The sequence below is a fragment of the Emys orbicularis genome, chromosome 1 (genome assembly GCF_028017835.1).
Source record: "Emys orbicularis isolate rEmyOrb1 chromosome 1, rEmyOrb1.hap1, whole genome shotgun sequence".
Lineage (NCBI taxonomy): Eukaryota > Metazoa > Chordata > Testudines > Emydidae > Emys > Emys orbicularis.
The window spans coordinates 43,284,134-43,302,432 of record NC_088683.1 but is presented as its reverse complement, the minus strand read 5'-3'; the positions used below and the strand labels follow the sequence as shown (position 1 = coordinate 43,302,432).

The 18,299-nt window shown below is 39.4% G+C and overlaps 1 protein-coding gene across 1 annotated transcript in view; it reads right to left on the bottom strand.

Moving 5' to 3' along the window:
* Nucleotides 1-1,576: 1,576 nt before the first annotated feature.
* GRM8 (glutamate metabotropic receptor 8) overlaps nucleotides 1,577-18,299 on the bottom strand; it is a 482,743-nt gene continuing 466,020 nt past the window's right edge. The window contains exon 9 of the mRNA XM_065419971.1: nucleotides 1,577-1,873. Coding sequence (XP_065276043.1) covers nucleotides 1,577-1,873 — 297 coding nt within the window. The remainder of the gene's footprint in view (nucleotides 1,874-18,299) is intronic.

The window sequence follows — 18,299 nt, the reverse complement described above, 5'->3', positions numbered from 1 at the left end:
CACTCTGGTGAACTCTGACTGAATTCATTAGGAGTTCCATGTGAAAGGATTTGGTCTAATAACTTTCACAATCCTATGTGCAGTGGTTTGTCGGTGTGTACAAGCAAAATATTATTATTCAATTTTCCTTAAACCTCAGGAGTAATAATAATTCAGACAACTCTAGAGGATCTATTTGCAGCATAATGGGAGGAATTAGTCCTTAACCATAACAGGAACTACACCATTTCACTGAAGCTCTAACTCCAACATAGAAACGTATGTTCTATTACCACTGGATTTGGGAAAGGGCAATCATTGGCTTTATTCAAAAAAAAATTATTTTATTTTTTTGTTCAGAAGTACAGTTAATCAGGCTTTATTACTAGAGTTGGGCAAAAAATGGATTTTTCAATTTGCTGGCAATTACAAAAATAAATAAATAAATAAAAACAATATTTTAGGTTGACCTGACAAACAAAATTTTTGGTGAATCAAAGAATAAAATAAAATTTGTCTGGGGCTGAATGAAACATTATATTTTGATAACATTTAAATGTTTCATTTCAGTTTTGACCATTTTATGTTTATGATTTTTTAAAAATACAATTAAAGGAAATGTTCAAATGAAAAGTCATTTCAAACTAAAAATCAAAAGGGTCCATTTAGAAAATGTCAAAATGAAATAGTTTGAATTTTTTTGGCGATTTTTTAAATTTCCAAAACAATTTTGGCAAAGCCAGTATGAATTCACTAAATGTTTTGGTGTCTCTGAATCTGCAATTGTCACTGAAAAAGGCAGAGTACAGAAAATATTCACTCAGCTCTATTTATGACATGCTGCAGTATGGAAGTTATAATAATTTAACAATTCCTAAGAGATGTGCCAGGATTCAAAGACCTTCCAGATGTGGAAAATATTCTCTTCCCACTTCTATCCTTTGGTAAATCTAAAAATAGATTTGTCTAATCTATATGTGCATGAACACTTGGAACATAGATACTAATGTTAAATTTTTGTAAATTTAAAAAGGGATCCACTACTGTTTGTACAAAATAAAAAACTGTAGCAAAGATTTGGGTGATGGGATCATGCGGTACTTTTTTTTTTCAAAAGTCCTCACCAGGTGGAGGCAGGCAGCCATTTTAGGACTACAGATAAATCATAGGAAATGCACAAGTTATACAAAAAAATTCTAGTACAGGGTAGAAGGTTAAGGAAGGAATATTTTCACCCATGTCTAGTTGTAGTTTAAAAAATAATGTAGAATGTGAAGCCATATTTTTCAAAAGTCTTGAAAATGACTCACCTAAATATATCCTCAGAAGTGTCAGTATATAATGAGACTGCCATAGTAAAACACGATGCAATAAATTAGTGCTAGCTAGGCCACATCATTTAAAAAGATGTGGGTTTTCCAAAATGTGTTTATTTTTGTAATCACCGGTTGTCACCCATAAAAAAGATTTGCATGTAGGCAAACCTTTGCTCAAAGGTACTTGAATTCTGACACGTCTCTGCATTCATGCAGTACAAGCAAAGAAAAGAATAACGTTTACAATTAAAAGTGAATGCATTCTTGCGAACGTACATCTATTAGGAAGTGTTTCCACTCTTGACCATGGGAAAGTCTACAGATGACTTACTGTTGGTGTCAAGACTTTCACACAGTTCAGTTTTGACCTCGCCATTTGGTCTGTCGTTTCCTTTTTGGATCAGTTTGCTTTGCATTGTGGCAGCTGTCACAACAGCCTTGAAACTCCTCTTCCGTTTTTGAACATTCTGCTCTGGATGAAAAATGATAATATAAACCTTGGGCATGTAGAGCATGCCCAGAGATACTGAAGCACTTAAACTCATGGAGACAGTAAGTGTTGTTGTCTGGATGTACATCTGGGGGGGAAAAACAACATGAAAACTAATGTTTGTATGACTGATAGAAAATACATAGGCAAACGCATTAATTGTCTTAAAAATATTAACTGAACATGGAAATGGTATCATGCTGTCACTTGACAGTGTGTACATTAGAAGGAAGCTTCACTCAGATTGTCTTTAATTATAGTCTAGTGGAAGAAAAAAGAACACTTAAAAGTGGGTGGTAGAAGCAGCTAATGCTTATTAAACTCCATTCCCCTAAAAATAATTAAGCCTCTGAACCACCTACATTTTCAGATTATAAACAAATGTGCCTGTGCAGACATAATATACAACAAGGCTGACAACAAGGTTAGCCCTGTATCATCTATTCTAATAAACAGAAGCTTCTGGAATAATATGCCATTCACTGATGCACCAGTGCATGCAATACTGTTCAACTGGCAACATGCTTAACACAGAATCTAATGAGAAACATTTGATTTACTGTTTGACTCCTGTGCCTGGAAGAAAATGAGTTTCTCTACAGTGAAGCTTGAATACCATTTCTTTTAACATTTGTACATTACAGTTGAATTCTAATCATACTATTGAGTGGCACATAACAAATACTCTTATATGCTATGGACTTTGTAAATAGAAAATTGGAATATAGTATCTCCAGGGAACCAGTTTGAAATAGACCTCTATCCCCTATAGACAAACAGGAAGAATTACCATCTCAAAGGGAGTGTTCTGTCTATCACTTATTACTATGAAAACCAATCTATTCTGATCTTTTCCTGCCTGCCTGGGAAGAAAAGGTGATGATGGCTCCATGGTAATAAACACAGAGGGCAAATATTTATTCAAAAAAGCACATTAAAATACTCATTGTGGCTTTGTTCAACATTTACCTCTCATAGAGGATTTTATATTATTAAACAAGAATTTTACCTACAATTCTGCATGGCTTACTCCAATTTCTCTTTCCAGCTTGACAATACTGTGACTTTACCAGAAGGCACACTGAGCCCACTCTATGGGACAGAGTGAAACATATTCCACCTCCTGACAGCTCCACCAACATTTAATCTCAGTGTGGGATGTGTTTTTATGGCATAGTGACTATCATCATGAGATACGGTACTAAGAATCTGTCAATAATGTCAATCTCCAGATCAACTGTTTTCACTACAGCCAATGCCCTCAGTAAATCAGACCTTAGCAGAAAATTAAAGATGTAATAAACTGGCCCAGAATAACCCAAACAGTAGCACATTTTGAGTGTTCTTCAACTCATGAACAAAGTTTTTCCATTAGCTACTTTACCCTTATACATCACAAACAGTGCTATCACTTAAAGCACCATTACATGAAAAGTGTAACAGATTTGCTTAACTGGTGTGAACTCACACCATGGGGACACTCCACAAACTATCGGTGTTATTCTATAAATAATGTGTCAAATCTCACCAAAAAGCCAACAGTGCCCTGTGCAATTTACCACCCGGGTAGAGATCTAGCACTTTTAAACCTGACAACACTACGCACACTAAATGTAGAGTTGTCATTCTCCATGGAGTTGTCTGCATGCAACTGTCAAGATAATAAGGTCCAAAGGATTTTGCATTTTGTTACTGGAAGCGGTATGCAGCACTTCCTTCATTTAAATAATACATCACCTGTAATAGCTCCAAAAGTGGATAAACCCCAATTGTGTACTCACACCAGTATAAAACTGGAGGAATGCCACTGATTTCAATCCAGTTGATCTGGATTTACATTGGTGTAACTAAGAGCAGAGTTTGGCCCACAGAAGCCTTAAGATTTGTCCAGGTAACCTTATATGGTTAAAATAACTGGAAGGTTTTTCCAACCTTATATGGAAAGATGTTTGCACATATATGAAATGCATATTTTACATACAAATGGCATCAATGCCTGTTGGCTGCTTTAAATAGTGAATATAATCTGAAGACAAAGCACATTACAGACGCCATTCCTGCCAATAGGACTATTCAGCAGCTAAGAATTGTTTTGTCCTTTCAGGTTCCATTTATTTGGTGCAACTAATATGCCCTGTGTTTTACCGACTGAGAAGGAGCCAAGGAGATTCCATTCATTGCTGGAGTAAGTTTAAACCCATTGTTGGCATAATTTAAATCCAGAGAGTTATAATTTACACTCCAAGGATCTTATTACTGTAGACTACATTGCACCACTTAGACACAGCCCTGCAATGTGAAAGGGAAAACTCAGGATGAAATGTGCCTCAGGAAGCCAATTTCTTCCCTGAGCTCCCAAGTACACAGTGTGGGTGTTCAGGCTGCACCATCCAAACTATGCCTGCCGCCTTCCTGTTTCTCCACAACTTTTGGAGGGAAGTGTTTATCCCCATGGAGAGAACAGTTCTCTTTTCCGTGTATGCTGGTGCAAGGGCCAGATAAAACCTGCCTGTATATTATTACTTAAAACTGCAGCTTTAGAAAACATTTGCAGTAAAACACAAAATACGTTAAACTTGATTTCACATTCTCACATACACCTCTACCCCTATATAACGTGACCCGATATAACACGAATTTGGATATAACGTGGTAAAGCAGCGCTCTGGGGGGGGCGGGGCTGCGCACTCCGGCAGATCAAAGCAAGTTCGATATAATGCAGTTTCACCTATAATGCAGTAAGATTTTTTGGCTCCCAAGGACAGCGTTATATCGGGGTAGAGGTGTAGTTTGAAATTAGCTCCTGATTCATCCAAAGCTTACCTTTGATCAAGGTTTGTTCAAAACTGGGCCTCATCTGTGGATTGAAATCAGGCAGTTTGTAGTTTCACACGGTTTCCATTTGGAACTAGGCGAAACTTGGCCCTTTTCACTGACTTTTACTTTAAAGTTCTAGGTTTATTCCAGTCTGAAACTCAAAGTGAAACTCAGGGGATGCAAATCTGCACAGAGCAGGACCAAAGACAATGCTGCATGAATCCACAAAAATCGAGCCACCTAGTTTTGCACAGTTCTGCTTACATTTAGAGAGAGGCCCAAACCAAAGTGCAGGATACAAACACTCCCAGGTTTGGAGAAGGGTGGATCCAAACTTTGTAACGGGGGCCCGTCTTGTCTTATATCACTCATCTCGACAGTAGTTCATAACCCAATTAGTTCTACTATAAGTAAAGAACATATAGGCATGGGGAAAGAAGGAAAGAAAAATAATAGCCTTCTGGTACTGCAACCAAAGACCATCAGAAAACTGTTTTTTGCGTGTAATGAGAATGGATAGTGCTTGCACCAGTTCCCATTCCTATTACCATCCTTGTCACAAAAAATGGAATTTTTCTATTGTGATACTTTCTGTTTGTCCCATAAAGAACGCTGTTGCTGGGAGCTGCTATCACTGATTTGATTGCACTTGCTCTCTACTGTGTCACTGCTGTCCTTCTCCATTCCAAATGAAACAAACCCAGATCCCAAACTTTGGGCCTAATGCAGCCCCAGTGCCTTAAAATGGTTTGGATCAGGCTCCTTTATAAGATTTATACGTTGCGAAAATTGTGTCTGCCTGCAAATTTTCTCTGGATTTTACTAATTTAAGCTTCGACTGAAAAAAACAAAGTTTTTGCCTTTCAGGTTGCAAAGATAAGTTTTAGCAATAAAGTATTTATAATGACTGTTGTGTTTTTGAATCAGACACCAGACATACTGAAACATTAGCACTAAAATAGGTGTGACCATAGCCTATTGTTCTTAATGATGCACTACCTCGGAAACTTAATTATGGCTACTTAAATGCTGAGATTGTCAAGCATTTTACTGCTAATTATTTTACCAGGAACATTGAGATGCTGTGATTAATATAGCGCTGCTGAACGTACCTGACAAATTCTCATGTTCCATTAATAACAAGGCTTCATGTTTTGATGATGGAAACAGCAAATGATTTTTAATGAAATTGTTTGATTATTTGGTTAATATTAGGGTAAAGGTGGTGTCTTATATCATTTAAAACTTACTCCACTAACAGAGAAAACTGCCTAGAGCCCTGAGTGGAGGAATCCCATGAACAAGTATGTTGTACCCATGATTTGAGTATTGCGCCGGCTTTCAATTAGTGTCTGGTTGACTTCAAGAAAGACATTGCTGAGGTGTCCTCTTCTTTGCAGGTCCAACCCTGCAAGGTGATAAGCACCAACTCCCGCTGGAGCCAATGGGAGCTGAGGGCACTGAACAACTTGCTAGACTTGTAAAGGCTGTCTCTTGATCACTTTACTGCATACCCCCATTGCAGCATTCAGCTCAGCTTGGAGGCAGTCTGACAGCCCCTGTGCTTAAACACTCCAGGCCTGATTCCCTGTTCTTCTGCAGCTTGTACCATCATTTACACTAATGCAAAGCAAGTGCAAATGACTACACAAGATGAAGGGCAAAGGGAAAAGAACCTCTCCATGTCTAGTGTCAGACCTTTCTCTTATGAGGCTCTTTTCAATCTTTAAAATTCACTCCTCTGGCACCCTGCCAGAGCCCAGGTCTAGTGAGCTACAGAACATTATATATTTGGTTTAACTTTTGTCTGACTCTTATCTTCTGTTTGATTTTATTCCTGACAAAAGGATAGTGGCTTTTTAATCGCTGTGCATTGTGGGTAGTTTTATCCTTCTGTGTAAATAAATGGCTGGCTGCTACAGCAAGAGCTGCACTAAAAATCAATAAAATAAATGAACAACAGCAAAGACAGTTCAGTTCAATAAGCTAGCAAATACTAAATGATCCTCCGTGTGTCTCACAGTGGTAGCTAACCATAAGATATAGGAGTCTAGGAGTTAGGCTGCCACCACTGGGGTAAGTTTAAAAGAACTACACACTCACTTAGGCCAGGTCTACACTACCACTTACTTCGGTATAACTTACATCACTCAGGGGTGTGAATAAGCCACCCTCTTGAGCGACATAAGTTACACCGACCCAAGCACCGGTGTGGACAGCGCTAGTTACTGCCTCTCACGGCAGTGGATTTATTATGCCTCTCTCCCATCAGCATAGATTGTCTTCACCACACGCACTACAGCAGCACAGCTGCGCCGATGTAGCACTTGTAGTGTAGCCTAGCCCTTTAAACCCCTCCCAAACTACACCCCTTTTGTCCAGCAAAGTCCAGACATAACTGAGACTGTTGTATCCTCACACTTGGCTGCTGGGAAGGAGGCTTCTTCTTTAAGTACTGTATTTATACTGTGTCCATCACCATGGCATCTGAGTGCTAGCTATGTAGTGTAATCCTCTCTGACATTTTAGGAACATATAGTATGGTCTGTGTCTTAGTATATGGGCAGTGGCTGTATTCTTAGCACCTGTTAGAGGGTCTGTTCTAGATGGCTTGGAGGTGGGGGACTTTCCTATTGCCTCCTAATTGTTGTTAGGAGAATATACGACTGGATGGAGGTTTGATCTACTCTAGCTGTCTTCCTGGCTCTATGCCAGGGGTTCTCAAACTGGGGGCTGTGACCCCTCAGGGGGTCACAAGGTGGTTACATGGGAGTCACGAGCTGTGGGAATGACAGCTTCGAGCCCCCACTAAATTAAATTACCCCCCCATTTTTAACTTATAAGGGGGTACAAACTCATAGGCTTGTTGTGTGAAAGGGGTCACCGATACAAAAAGTTTGCAAACCACTGCTCTATGCTATATGCCACCAACTCCTACCTGCCATCTGCAACTGCCACAGCGCCTCCTGCTAGTGCTCTTCTAGTGTCTGAGACTTAGAAGCTCTTTTCCCCTTTGTCCTCATGTCTCATAGACTGGCTTTATGCCCCTATCCGCGTCCATGGCTGCTGGGAGTCTCTATCAGACCACGTCATGGCTGGAGGAATACTCGCCTTTCCTCTCTCACTGCAAGCTAGCACTTTGATTGGGAAAAGAAGGCACATAAGGCCCAGTCTCTCTGTAGCTGTGGAGCACACAGTATGACTCTTTTCATAGAGTGAAATCATGCATTCCCAATCCCTCCTGAAACAGAAAATAGACAGGGAAGGGAGAGAAGACCCAATCCAATCTCTTCCTCCTAGACTCAGATGAGTGCTTTATTCAACTGCACGTGACCTTTTCTTTGAGGCTGTCCTTTGTTTTGTGTGGTGCTGCTTGCTCCATTGGATCATAATATCCAGGATGACACATTCTGACTGATGAATCAGAAAGCAGTACCATAGCATCAATTTCATAAGAAAGCATAGATGCAGAAGAAACCGGTCAAGCTGCAGGTAAATGTTTTATAACCCAGGAGGCCAGAGATTAAAGCCAGGTAGGGAGCAGCTCTAACTGGGGTCAAGTAGAACAGTTAATAAAAATATTCCACCTTCTCTGCAAAAATCCCTAAAACTTGGATCTGTAGATTTTTATTATTTCTATTCATGGTACTGTGAAAGCAAGATCCAGCTTTGCTTAAAAGAAAGCATTACAAATATAACCATTATATTTAAAGATATCATGATTTTCATTATTTTGCCCCAAAATACATGAAAATACAAAGCCAGAGTGGACAAGATTTTGCTTCAAACTTCTTTGTGGGTTAGAAAATATGGGGAACTAATCAAATATTTTTTTATCCTTATTAAATATTCTTTTGCCAAAAATATCAATTAAAATCAGGCTGTGAGAGAACACTGAAATCTCTCCCACCATGTTCATTTGCTTATTATCATTAACAGTTGTCATAACTATAAAGGGAAGGGTGACAGCCATACTGTGTACAGTACTAAAGTCCCTCCTGGTCAGAGACTCTAAAATCCTTTTACCTGTAAAGGGTTAAGAAGCTCGGGTAACCTGGCTGACACCTGACCCAGAGGACCAATAAGGGGACAAGATACTTTCAAATCTTGGGGGGGTGTCCAAGGCTTTTGTGTGTGTCCTTTGTTTAAGGGGTTGTTCGCTCTTGGGACTGAGAGGGACCAGACATCAATCCAGGTTCTCCCCATCTTTCTCAACAAGTCTCTCTTATTTTAAAATTGTAAGTAAAAGCCAGGCAAGGCGTCTTAGATTTACTTTGTTTTCTCAGCTTGTAAATGTACCTTTTACTAGAGTGCTTTCCTTGTTTGCTATACTTTGAACCTAAGACAGAGGGGATTCCTCTGAGCTCTTTAAGTTTGATTACCCTGTAAAGTTATTTTCCATACTGATTTTGCAGAGATGATTTTTACCTTTTGCTTTAATTAAAAGCCTTCTTTTTAAGAACCTGATTGATTTCTCCTTGTTTTTAAGATCCAAAGGGGGTTTGGATCTGTATTCACCAGGAGTTGGTGAAAGGAAGGAGGGGGGAAGGGTCAATCTCTCCTTGTTTAAGATCCAAGCAGTTTGGATCTGTATTCACCAGGGAATTGGTGAAAGGTTTCTCAAGGCTTCCCAGGGAGGGAATCCATCGAGAATGGTGGCAGCGGGACCAGAGCTAAGCTGGTAGATAAGCTTAGCAGTTTTCATGCAGGCCCCTACATTTGTACCCTAAAGTTCAAAGTAGGGATACAGCCTTGACAACAGTAAACATAGATTTGATTCTGTGTACTGTACAGGAGATTGGGAAAACCAATTCTGGCTTTCTTATCTATATATTTCAGTAGCTTTCAGATTTTAAGGGGAAGGAAAGATCTGAGGGTAGATTTGAAATTAAATGTGCATGAATGCATGAATTGGTATAAAGCTGAGGTGACGTCATGAGAGCTATGGAAACCTATAGCCTCAATGGAGCCCATATGTACCTGCACTCCCCAAGATTAATGATGGTAATGGCTCCACTGTTCAGATATTTTTCATTTAAGTCTTATGTCTATAAGCATCCCATTTTTATCTAAAAATTCTTTTGTTGTGACAAGGGAATAGCTTCTGAATGGCTTCTTTATTTTCTTTTCATATTTTATTTGTTATTTTAAATAATGTAACAATATAAAGGGCTCGAATTTGCAACCCACTCTTGGAAGGTTGTATGTCCAGTAATTGTAGATGACAAATATTACATAGGTCATTGATATAATAAGTAACAATTACTTTTAACTGCTAGTACTTTCCCAAAAATGCTTTCCCACCAGGTGCCTGAAGTTATTCTATGATGGGGCTCTCAAGCTAGCTAAAACAAATCCCAGACTGTTCTTTCCACTTCAGCCTGCCACAAACTCTGGGTACATCTACTCTGCATTTAGGATGTGTAATTCCCAGTTTGGGTAGATGGACATGCACCAACTCTGCTCAAGCTTGCAGACTAAAAATAGAAGTGTGGCCACAGCGGCATGGGCAGCAGCTTGGGTTAGCCACCTGAGTGCATACCTAGAATCTCATTCAGAGAGCTAGCCCGAGCCACTGCCTGCACAGCCACAGCCACACTGGTATTTTTAGCATGCTCACTAGCTGAAGCAGAGCCTACAAGCTGGGAATTACACCTCCCAGCTGCTGTATAGACATACCCAGGATGGCTTCCAGAGATAGTTTCTAATGAAGAGGAACCAGAACTTCAGATTAGGACAACTCTAGTCCAAACAAACATACTTCCTGGAACCCATTCAGTAAGGGACAATGAACTCCAGTTCCCTCACCTAGCCCCAAATATCCAGTCATGACCACCCGGCAGCACCCCTTTCCCGATTCCTCTCTGCCCAGACATGGTCATCCAATGCCCCCTACAAGTTCCCTCACTTCATACACTACCATCTGTACCTTGCTTTCTCTACTCCAGTTCTGATAAAGGGGCCATCTGGACACCTTCTAATGCATCAAAGGAAAGGAGGGATAGCAGGCCGCTAGGCTTTCTCTAACCCTGAAAACAAATAAGGTAAAGGGGGGGTCTGGGCCTCTAAGAGGAAGGCTGTGCAGGGAGACAGAGTACACAGCAGCATGAAAATTGCTGCAAACTCAGTGGAAACGCAGCCCAGTTTCCATGAGTTGTTTTCATAATGAAACCCCAGAAAAGACATTTTCCCCTTCTTTCTGTTGTTGAAAGAGCTCTCACAGCCATTATAACCTCTGGAGACCCAGCCTTCAGCCTGGTAGGTAACCTATGGTAAAGGAGGCTGTACTTAAAATATTGTATTACAACATATGGGAAAAATTAGTAAGAGACATCAAATGTTGTGATCATTGGAAATCCCCAGAAAAAAAGCTAAGTTAAAACAGTTATGGTTCAGATTTGTTTAATTTATAATGGTTATTATGTTTTAGATAGAAAACAACAGATGTTTGAAAGTAATGCTATTTAAAGTTTAAGTTCCTTCTACAACTACCTTAAATCTCCTCCTGCACCTTGGTCCATCCTCTCTACCATTCAAATGCAAGCTCACCCCCACACACTCAGAGAAAACTCTACAGACTGGCTTGCAAAACTCCAGACTCACTTATTACTAATAGGTGGAAGGTTTGACTATTCTCCCATCTCTTGACACAGATCAGATACCACAGCATCTCACAGACTACATTCCATGCACCACACCACTTCCATTCATTACACCACTGTGGATTGTCCACCCTACTGTAATCCATTCACCCCACAATCCATATTGTGAAGAGGCCCCATCGTGTACACACTGGCTTGAGTTCAATCTATAAAATGCCCATTCTAGACAAAGATCCTGATATTCAGAAGTGATACACACCCAAAACTTAAATTACACTCAGTGGGAGCTGTGGTTCACACCATCCGAAAAATACTCTGCAATGCTCACCACCTCTGAAAAATCAAGCCACTCTGGGGTGAAAATTTCCAAACACCAGTCGCACCATTGGATTATTGGATTGAGATCTGCAGGCACTACAGGCCAGAAGGGTTGGTGCAGGTTATATAATTATACAAAGGAAGAACATATGTGCTAAAAGGCAGGAATTCCTACCATTAAGTGAGGGATGCATCGTGGGAAAAGGGCAGAGTTCTATAAGAGTGAGGAGTTTCTTTGGTATTGAACATTTAAGTTTTACTTTTATCACAATTGCATTTTATTTGCATAATCTATAAAAGAAATATATTTTCAACCTTAAATATTTCAAACTGAAGCCTTTTGGGGAAAAGGGAAAAATGGGAAAGATGTAAAGATTATAGGGGCCCTGCTGCCTCAGCAATGCACAATGATATACATTTTTAAACTAACAAACTCTCTTACATGCAATTGAGGGTTATTCTCTGTTTTAAGACACTGTACATTTCAGATATTCAGAGTGGGTGAAATTCACTCATGAGGAGAGGACAGCATAAGGCATAGGCTGGGAAGTAAGCAGTACATTAAGCCTTGTGCTGGCTTCCTACATTGGTATGAATTTCACTTTTCATATTTCCAGTTATGATATATATATAATTGTCCTTCACAGTCAATACTAGAGACTTTCCAGTACAGATATGTTGAAGTTCACAACTCATTTCCAACCTCTTTTCAAATACTTAGAAATGTATAACATGCTGTCTTCTGTGCTGTCTTGTTCAGACTTACACTATCTACCCGGATAGATAGAGCTAAACAGAACACAACATGATTTAAAGAATCATTTTATATTTGCTCTTTTGGAATTTTACAGCAAAATATCCTTTTCGAGAAGATGCCGGTCTGTAATTAATTCCGTTTGCAGGTATCTTCTTTGAATGCAAAATGTAATAGCTGTCCAAAAGCTAAATCAACTAGCAAATGTGGCAGATGGGCAACTATTCAAAATAAATTAATGTATATTGGCACATCTACTATTATAATCCCTTTGAAAATATGGGAGATGACATTTTGGAACATTCAAAACTCAAGAAGCCAGTTGGCAATGCCAAAATTGTCACTTTCATATGCATGATTGTCTTGTAATGGAAAAGAAAAAAATGTTGATTTAAGGAGAATTACAGATAGATGAGCTAAGTGAAGAAATATGGATTGAATTTGATTTCTCCAGCTTCAGGATTTTAAAGATGTGTGGTTTCCTACAGCATAAACTGACCGTTTCATTGATTGGCACAACCTTTAATCTGCAGTATTTTAGCTGAACAGCAAAGATTATAATTTCTTGTTCAATTATGAAACATAAAGAATGTTCCTATTCTGCATGTATTTGCTAAATGACCTAACCAACACTATTGGAGTTCCATTTCCATGTCTGAAAGACACAGAAAAGAATTATTAATCCTGCTGATACATAATGCTACTCATTACATTTCACTTCCTAATTTCCGAAACACCTAACCTGCAATATAACTTGACTAAACAAATAATGGAGAGCACTACAAATACTATAAAACAACCTGGAGTCCGGTGGCACCTTAAAGACTAACAGATTTATTTGGGGATAAGCTTTTGTGGGTAAAAACCTCACTTCTTCAGATGCATGGAGTGAAAACAAAACAGTCTTCAAAAACAGATGTCAAAGAGAAACTGCAGAGCTACAATTCATTTGCAAACTTAACACCATTAATTTGGGCTTGAGTAGGGACTGGGAGTGGCTGGCTCACTACAAAAGCAATTTTCTCTCTCTTGGTATTGACACTTCCGCATCAATTATTGGGAGTGGACCATATCCACCCTGACCGAATTGGCCTTATCATCACTGGTTCTCCACTTGTAAGGTAACTCCCTCCTCTTCATGTACCAGTACATCTATGCCTGTATCTGTAATTTTCACTCCATGCATCTGAAGAAGTGGGTTTTTACCCATGAAATCTTATGCCCAAATAAATCTGTTGGTCTTTAAGCTGCCACCGGACTCCTCGTTGTTTTTGTGGATACAGACGTACACGACTACCTCTCTGATATAAAACAACCTCTGATACTATAACCTGCTAGGCTTGGTTTTAAAATGTTTTTATTTATTTTAACGCATATGGCACAAGTGTCAGAGTTCAAGTACTTGACAAAAAAAATATTAAGTGAAGTACACTTGTTCGGAAGATAATTTTATTTAGCATCTTTAAGCAGGGCATAATTAAGTTACTGTGTCATACAAAATGATTGAGGCTTACGTAAGTAACAGCTGGTTACCCCAATGGCTGTACAGCTGCAGGGCAGCCTTTGGCAAGAAAATCTGTGCAAACACAAATAATGTACTATGCTAATGGACACAATGTAATGAGCAAAGAAACTGCTAAAATGGAAAGACAAAAAGAAAATCAAACTATCAAACAAGTCCCTTTAGACCTCAGCATGCATTTCAACTGCAATTAGTACATGAAACTCTTACAGAGTACTGCCCTTATTTGGAAATGTTAGTAGAGTTGATTTCTTATGTCAGCTGACATAAGAGCGCTCCTCAGCTTCTGTAAATTGATACCGTTTATTGACTTCAATTAAATTAGAAAGCTGCACCGATTGAGGTCCAATGATTATAGGGTAATTAGAATATTTTTCACAACTGTCCTCTCCCACCTTTTAGAAGAAAAATAAAGCAAGCTGCAATTTAAATGGTCATAATTAGACAAAACTATGTGCATGATGGATTTATGCCAGAAAATCAAAAAAGAATCCTACAAAAAGTGCAAATGTGGACAAATTGCTAAGGATGAGTACAACAGAATAGCACAGGCATGTAGGGACAAAATCATAAAGTTTAAGCTTCCAAATGAGTTATACCTAGTAAGGGACACAAAAGGCAATATAAAGTTCTTTAAATAAATTAGGAGAAAAACAAAGATGAAGGAAAGTGCAGGTCCTCTATTTAGCAGGGAAGAGGAGCTAATAACTGATGACATCAAGAAGGCTGAGGTGTTTAATGCCTAGTTTGCTTCAGTCTTCATGAAAAAAGACAATAGTGACCAGATTCTCAGTACAATTAATACTGACAACAAGGGGGATGGAATGCAAGCCAAAAGAGGGAAAGAACAGTTAGAGAATATGCAGATAAGTTAGATGTATTAAGGTTGGCAGGGCTTGATGAAAGTATTTTCATGTTATAGCAGTCTCAGATGATGACCCAACACAACTCCATCCTCTTTGGAACCCTTCAACTACCTGAGGGGGGGTTCCAAAGAGGATGGAGCTCGGCTGTTCTCAGTGGTGGCAGATGACAGAACAAGGAGCAATGGTCTCAAGTTGCAGTGGGGGAGGTCTAGGTTGGATATTAGGAAACACTATTTCACTAGGAGGGTGGTGAAGCACTGGAATGCTTTACCTAGGGAGGTGGTGGAATCTCCTTCCTTGGAGGTTTTTAAGGCCCGGCTTGACAAAGCCCTGGCTGGGATGATTTAGTTGGGAATTGGTCCTGCTTTGAGCAGGGGGTTAGACTAGATGACCTCCTGAGGTCCCTTCCAACCCTGATATTCTAGGATTCTATGATTCTAAGTTCATTTTAAGAACACTTTCACAGCAGATTTGAACGCAAAGAAGGTACCAATGTGAGATTTCTAAAAAAAGCTACAGCACTCGACTCAAGGTTTAAGAATCTGAAGTGCCTTCTAAAATCTAAGAGGGACGAGGTGTGGAGCATGCTTTCAGAAGTCTTAAAAGAGCAAAACTCTGATGCAGAAACTACGGAACCTGAACCACCAAAAAAGAAAATTAACCGTCTGCTGGTGGCATCAGTCTCAGATGATGAAAACGAACATGCGCTGGTCTGCTCTGCTTTGGATTGTTATCGAGCAGAACCCGTCATCAGCATGGACCCATGTCCTCTGGAATGGTGGTTGAAGCATGAAGGGACATATGAATCTTTAGCACATCTGGCACATAAATATTTTGCGACGCTGGCTACAACAGTGCCATGCGAACACCTGTTCTCACTTTCAGGTGACGTAAACAAGAAGCGGACAGCATTATCTCCTGCAAATTGTAACCAAACTTGTTTGTCTGAATGATTGGCTGAAGTAGGACTCCGCTTTACATGCTAAAGTTTTACATTGTTTTATTTTTGAATGCAGTTATTTTGTGTACATAATTCTACATTTGTAAGTACAAATTTCATGATAAAGCAGTGGTGGGCAACCTGCGGCCTGCAGGCTGCACGTGGCCCGTCAGGGTAATCCGCTGGCGGGCCTCGAGACAATTTGTTTACATTGACTGTCTGCAGGTACGGCCGCCCGCAGCTCCCAGTGGCCACAGTTTGCCGTTCCCGGCCAGTGGGAGCTGCAGAATAGCGAGCTGCGGCCACTGGGAGCTGTGGGTGGCCGTGCCTGTGGATGGTCAATGTAAACAAACTGGCTTGCGGTCCGCCAGTGGATTACCCTGACAGACCATAGGTTGCCCACCACTGTGATAAAGAGATTGTACGACAGTACTTGTATTAGGTGAATTGAAAAATACTATTTCTTTTGTTTTTTGCAGTACCAATATTTGTAATAAAAAATAAATAAAAAGTGAGCATGGTACACTTTGTATTCTGTGTTGTAACTGAAATCAATATATTTGAAAATGTAGAAAATATACAAAATTATTTAAATAAATGGTATTCTATTCTTGTAGATTTATTGCGATTAATCGCAATAAATTTTTTCATCATGCAATTAATCGTGATTATTTTTTAATCGATTGACAGCCCTACTATAAATAGTAATCATTAATCTTAGATAAAGCATTTTCTATGGTGCTATGATTCCTATGCTGGATTCAAACCCAGCACACAACAGATTGCTCATTTCAAAGTTGTGCCAATGCTTTAAACCTGACAGACAAGCCTCTTGATTATGATTTTTCAGAATATTCGGAGTGCCTCTACAAATCTGTTGTAATGATTAAATAAGAAGACACTCCACCTCTCAAGGAAACACTGGTTCAGATGTGCTAGCAGACTAATTGGTAAATTTCTCCCCCGTCCTCCCCACACACTCATTTTTAGAAATAATTAACATTTCTTCTCCCTATTTATGTTTTCAAACTTTAATTAACACTTCTAATTATATTACTGAATGTATAGGGAACTGTTGCATGCTACCAGTTATATAATATCCCAATTACTATTTACTAAATAATGATTTTCTATCATTATAGACTATTAACAGTCATCTCTAGAATTATTAGTTACAGTTCCAAAGCAGCTAAATGAGGAACACAAGAGCAACCTTTTCTTTCAAACTAATGAGAAAATCTAGCTGCTTTCCCATAGTGAATTTCACTCAAGGAACTGGAATGTAGAGTCTCAAGACTGCAAACTGGTGGCTAGACAATGGAGCCAATCTAACCAATTAGCCAGTACCTCCAACCCATCACAGGACTCACCCAAACACATTTTTCTTAGCTGACAGGCCACAATTTGTAAGTGCAATATTGAGAATGTTAAAAACAATGCCTACAATACATAACAGAAACAGAATCCCATATGATGGATTTGCCTGTTATTGTAGCCCAGGCTTAAATTTGGACTTTCAGGGTTCATAGGCCTTGGCTTGACTACATGAGGAATAACGGAGCCTTTCCCTGCCAGTAGAGGTCAATGTAAGCTTGTTTCAGCTGGAAAATGCTGTGCCTGTATCAGGGAGGAAGGATAGTGCAGTGATTAGGTTGCTAGCCCAATACCTAGGTTCAGTTCTGTGTGTGATCTTAAGCAAGTCTCCTAACACCCAATAGAAGTTAGGTGCCTAGATGCCTATCTGAATGTTTTGGGGCCTAAATACCTTTAAAAACCTGTTCCTTAGTCTTTCTGTGGCTCAGTTTGCCATCTGTAAAATGGGGATAGTATTACTTCCCTGCATCTCGCAGAGGTGTAGGGATAAATTAAAAGATTCTGTGGTGCTCAGATACAAAGGTAATGGGGCCACAGAAGTACCAAAAACAGATGATAGCTTACACTGAGTTCTCTCCTACAGAATCTCACCACACTCTTGCCTGACTCTGGTTGGAATTTTACAACATTTCTGCCTCTCATTCTTATTAAACCTGAAGGATTTTTTTAATTAATGGCTAATAAATGTGGATTGTACAGCAGACAACCCCAACATTAGTCTTCTGAGGAGAAGATGGGTTTTGTTTCATGCTCTGCAATCGGCACAAACAGCAAAAAGGAAATATTCATGGCACAATCAGATGTAAACTGTTATTTTATTATTCTTCAACTTTACCACAGTATAAATAATCTGGCTTGAAGTAGTAACAGTCCACCGTGGAATTTAGCACACTATTGTTAGCAAACAGTGGTGGTTTGAGTAAATTATGCATAGTGACAAACTGTACTACTGCGAGGCAATATTTCAGAGAGAAGTACCATGATAACTTGAGGTAAAATATATCTGTGGTGTAACGCAGCTAATAAGCATACTGTGTTCAGTTTATTGAGTTTCATTGAGAGGCATAATGGTACATAGTTGGCCCCTAAAGCAAATATCAAAAGTTGGACCCCCTTCATCCAGCAACTTCCCACAGCCACCCTTTCTCCTCACTTGGACAACATGTTCACCTGACTCATGCCATTTTCTCTTGACTCCTTCTATATTAAACTTCCTTCCTACATTAAATCCTCTGGTGTCTACACCATTTCCCTTGTCTCGCTCCCCATTCTCTCTTTATTTTCTTATCTTGCTGTCTGTTTCCCCAATTCTTTTAGAGTA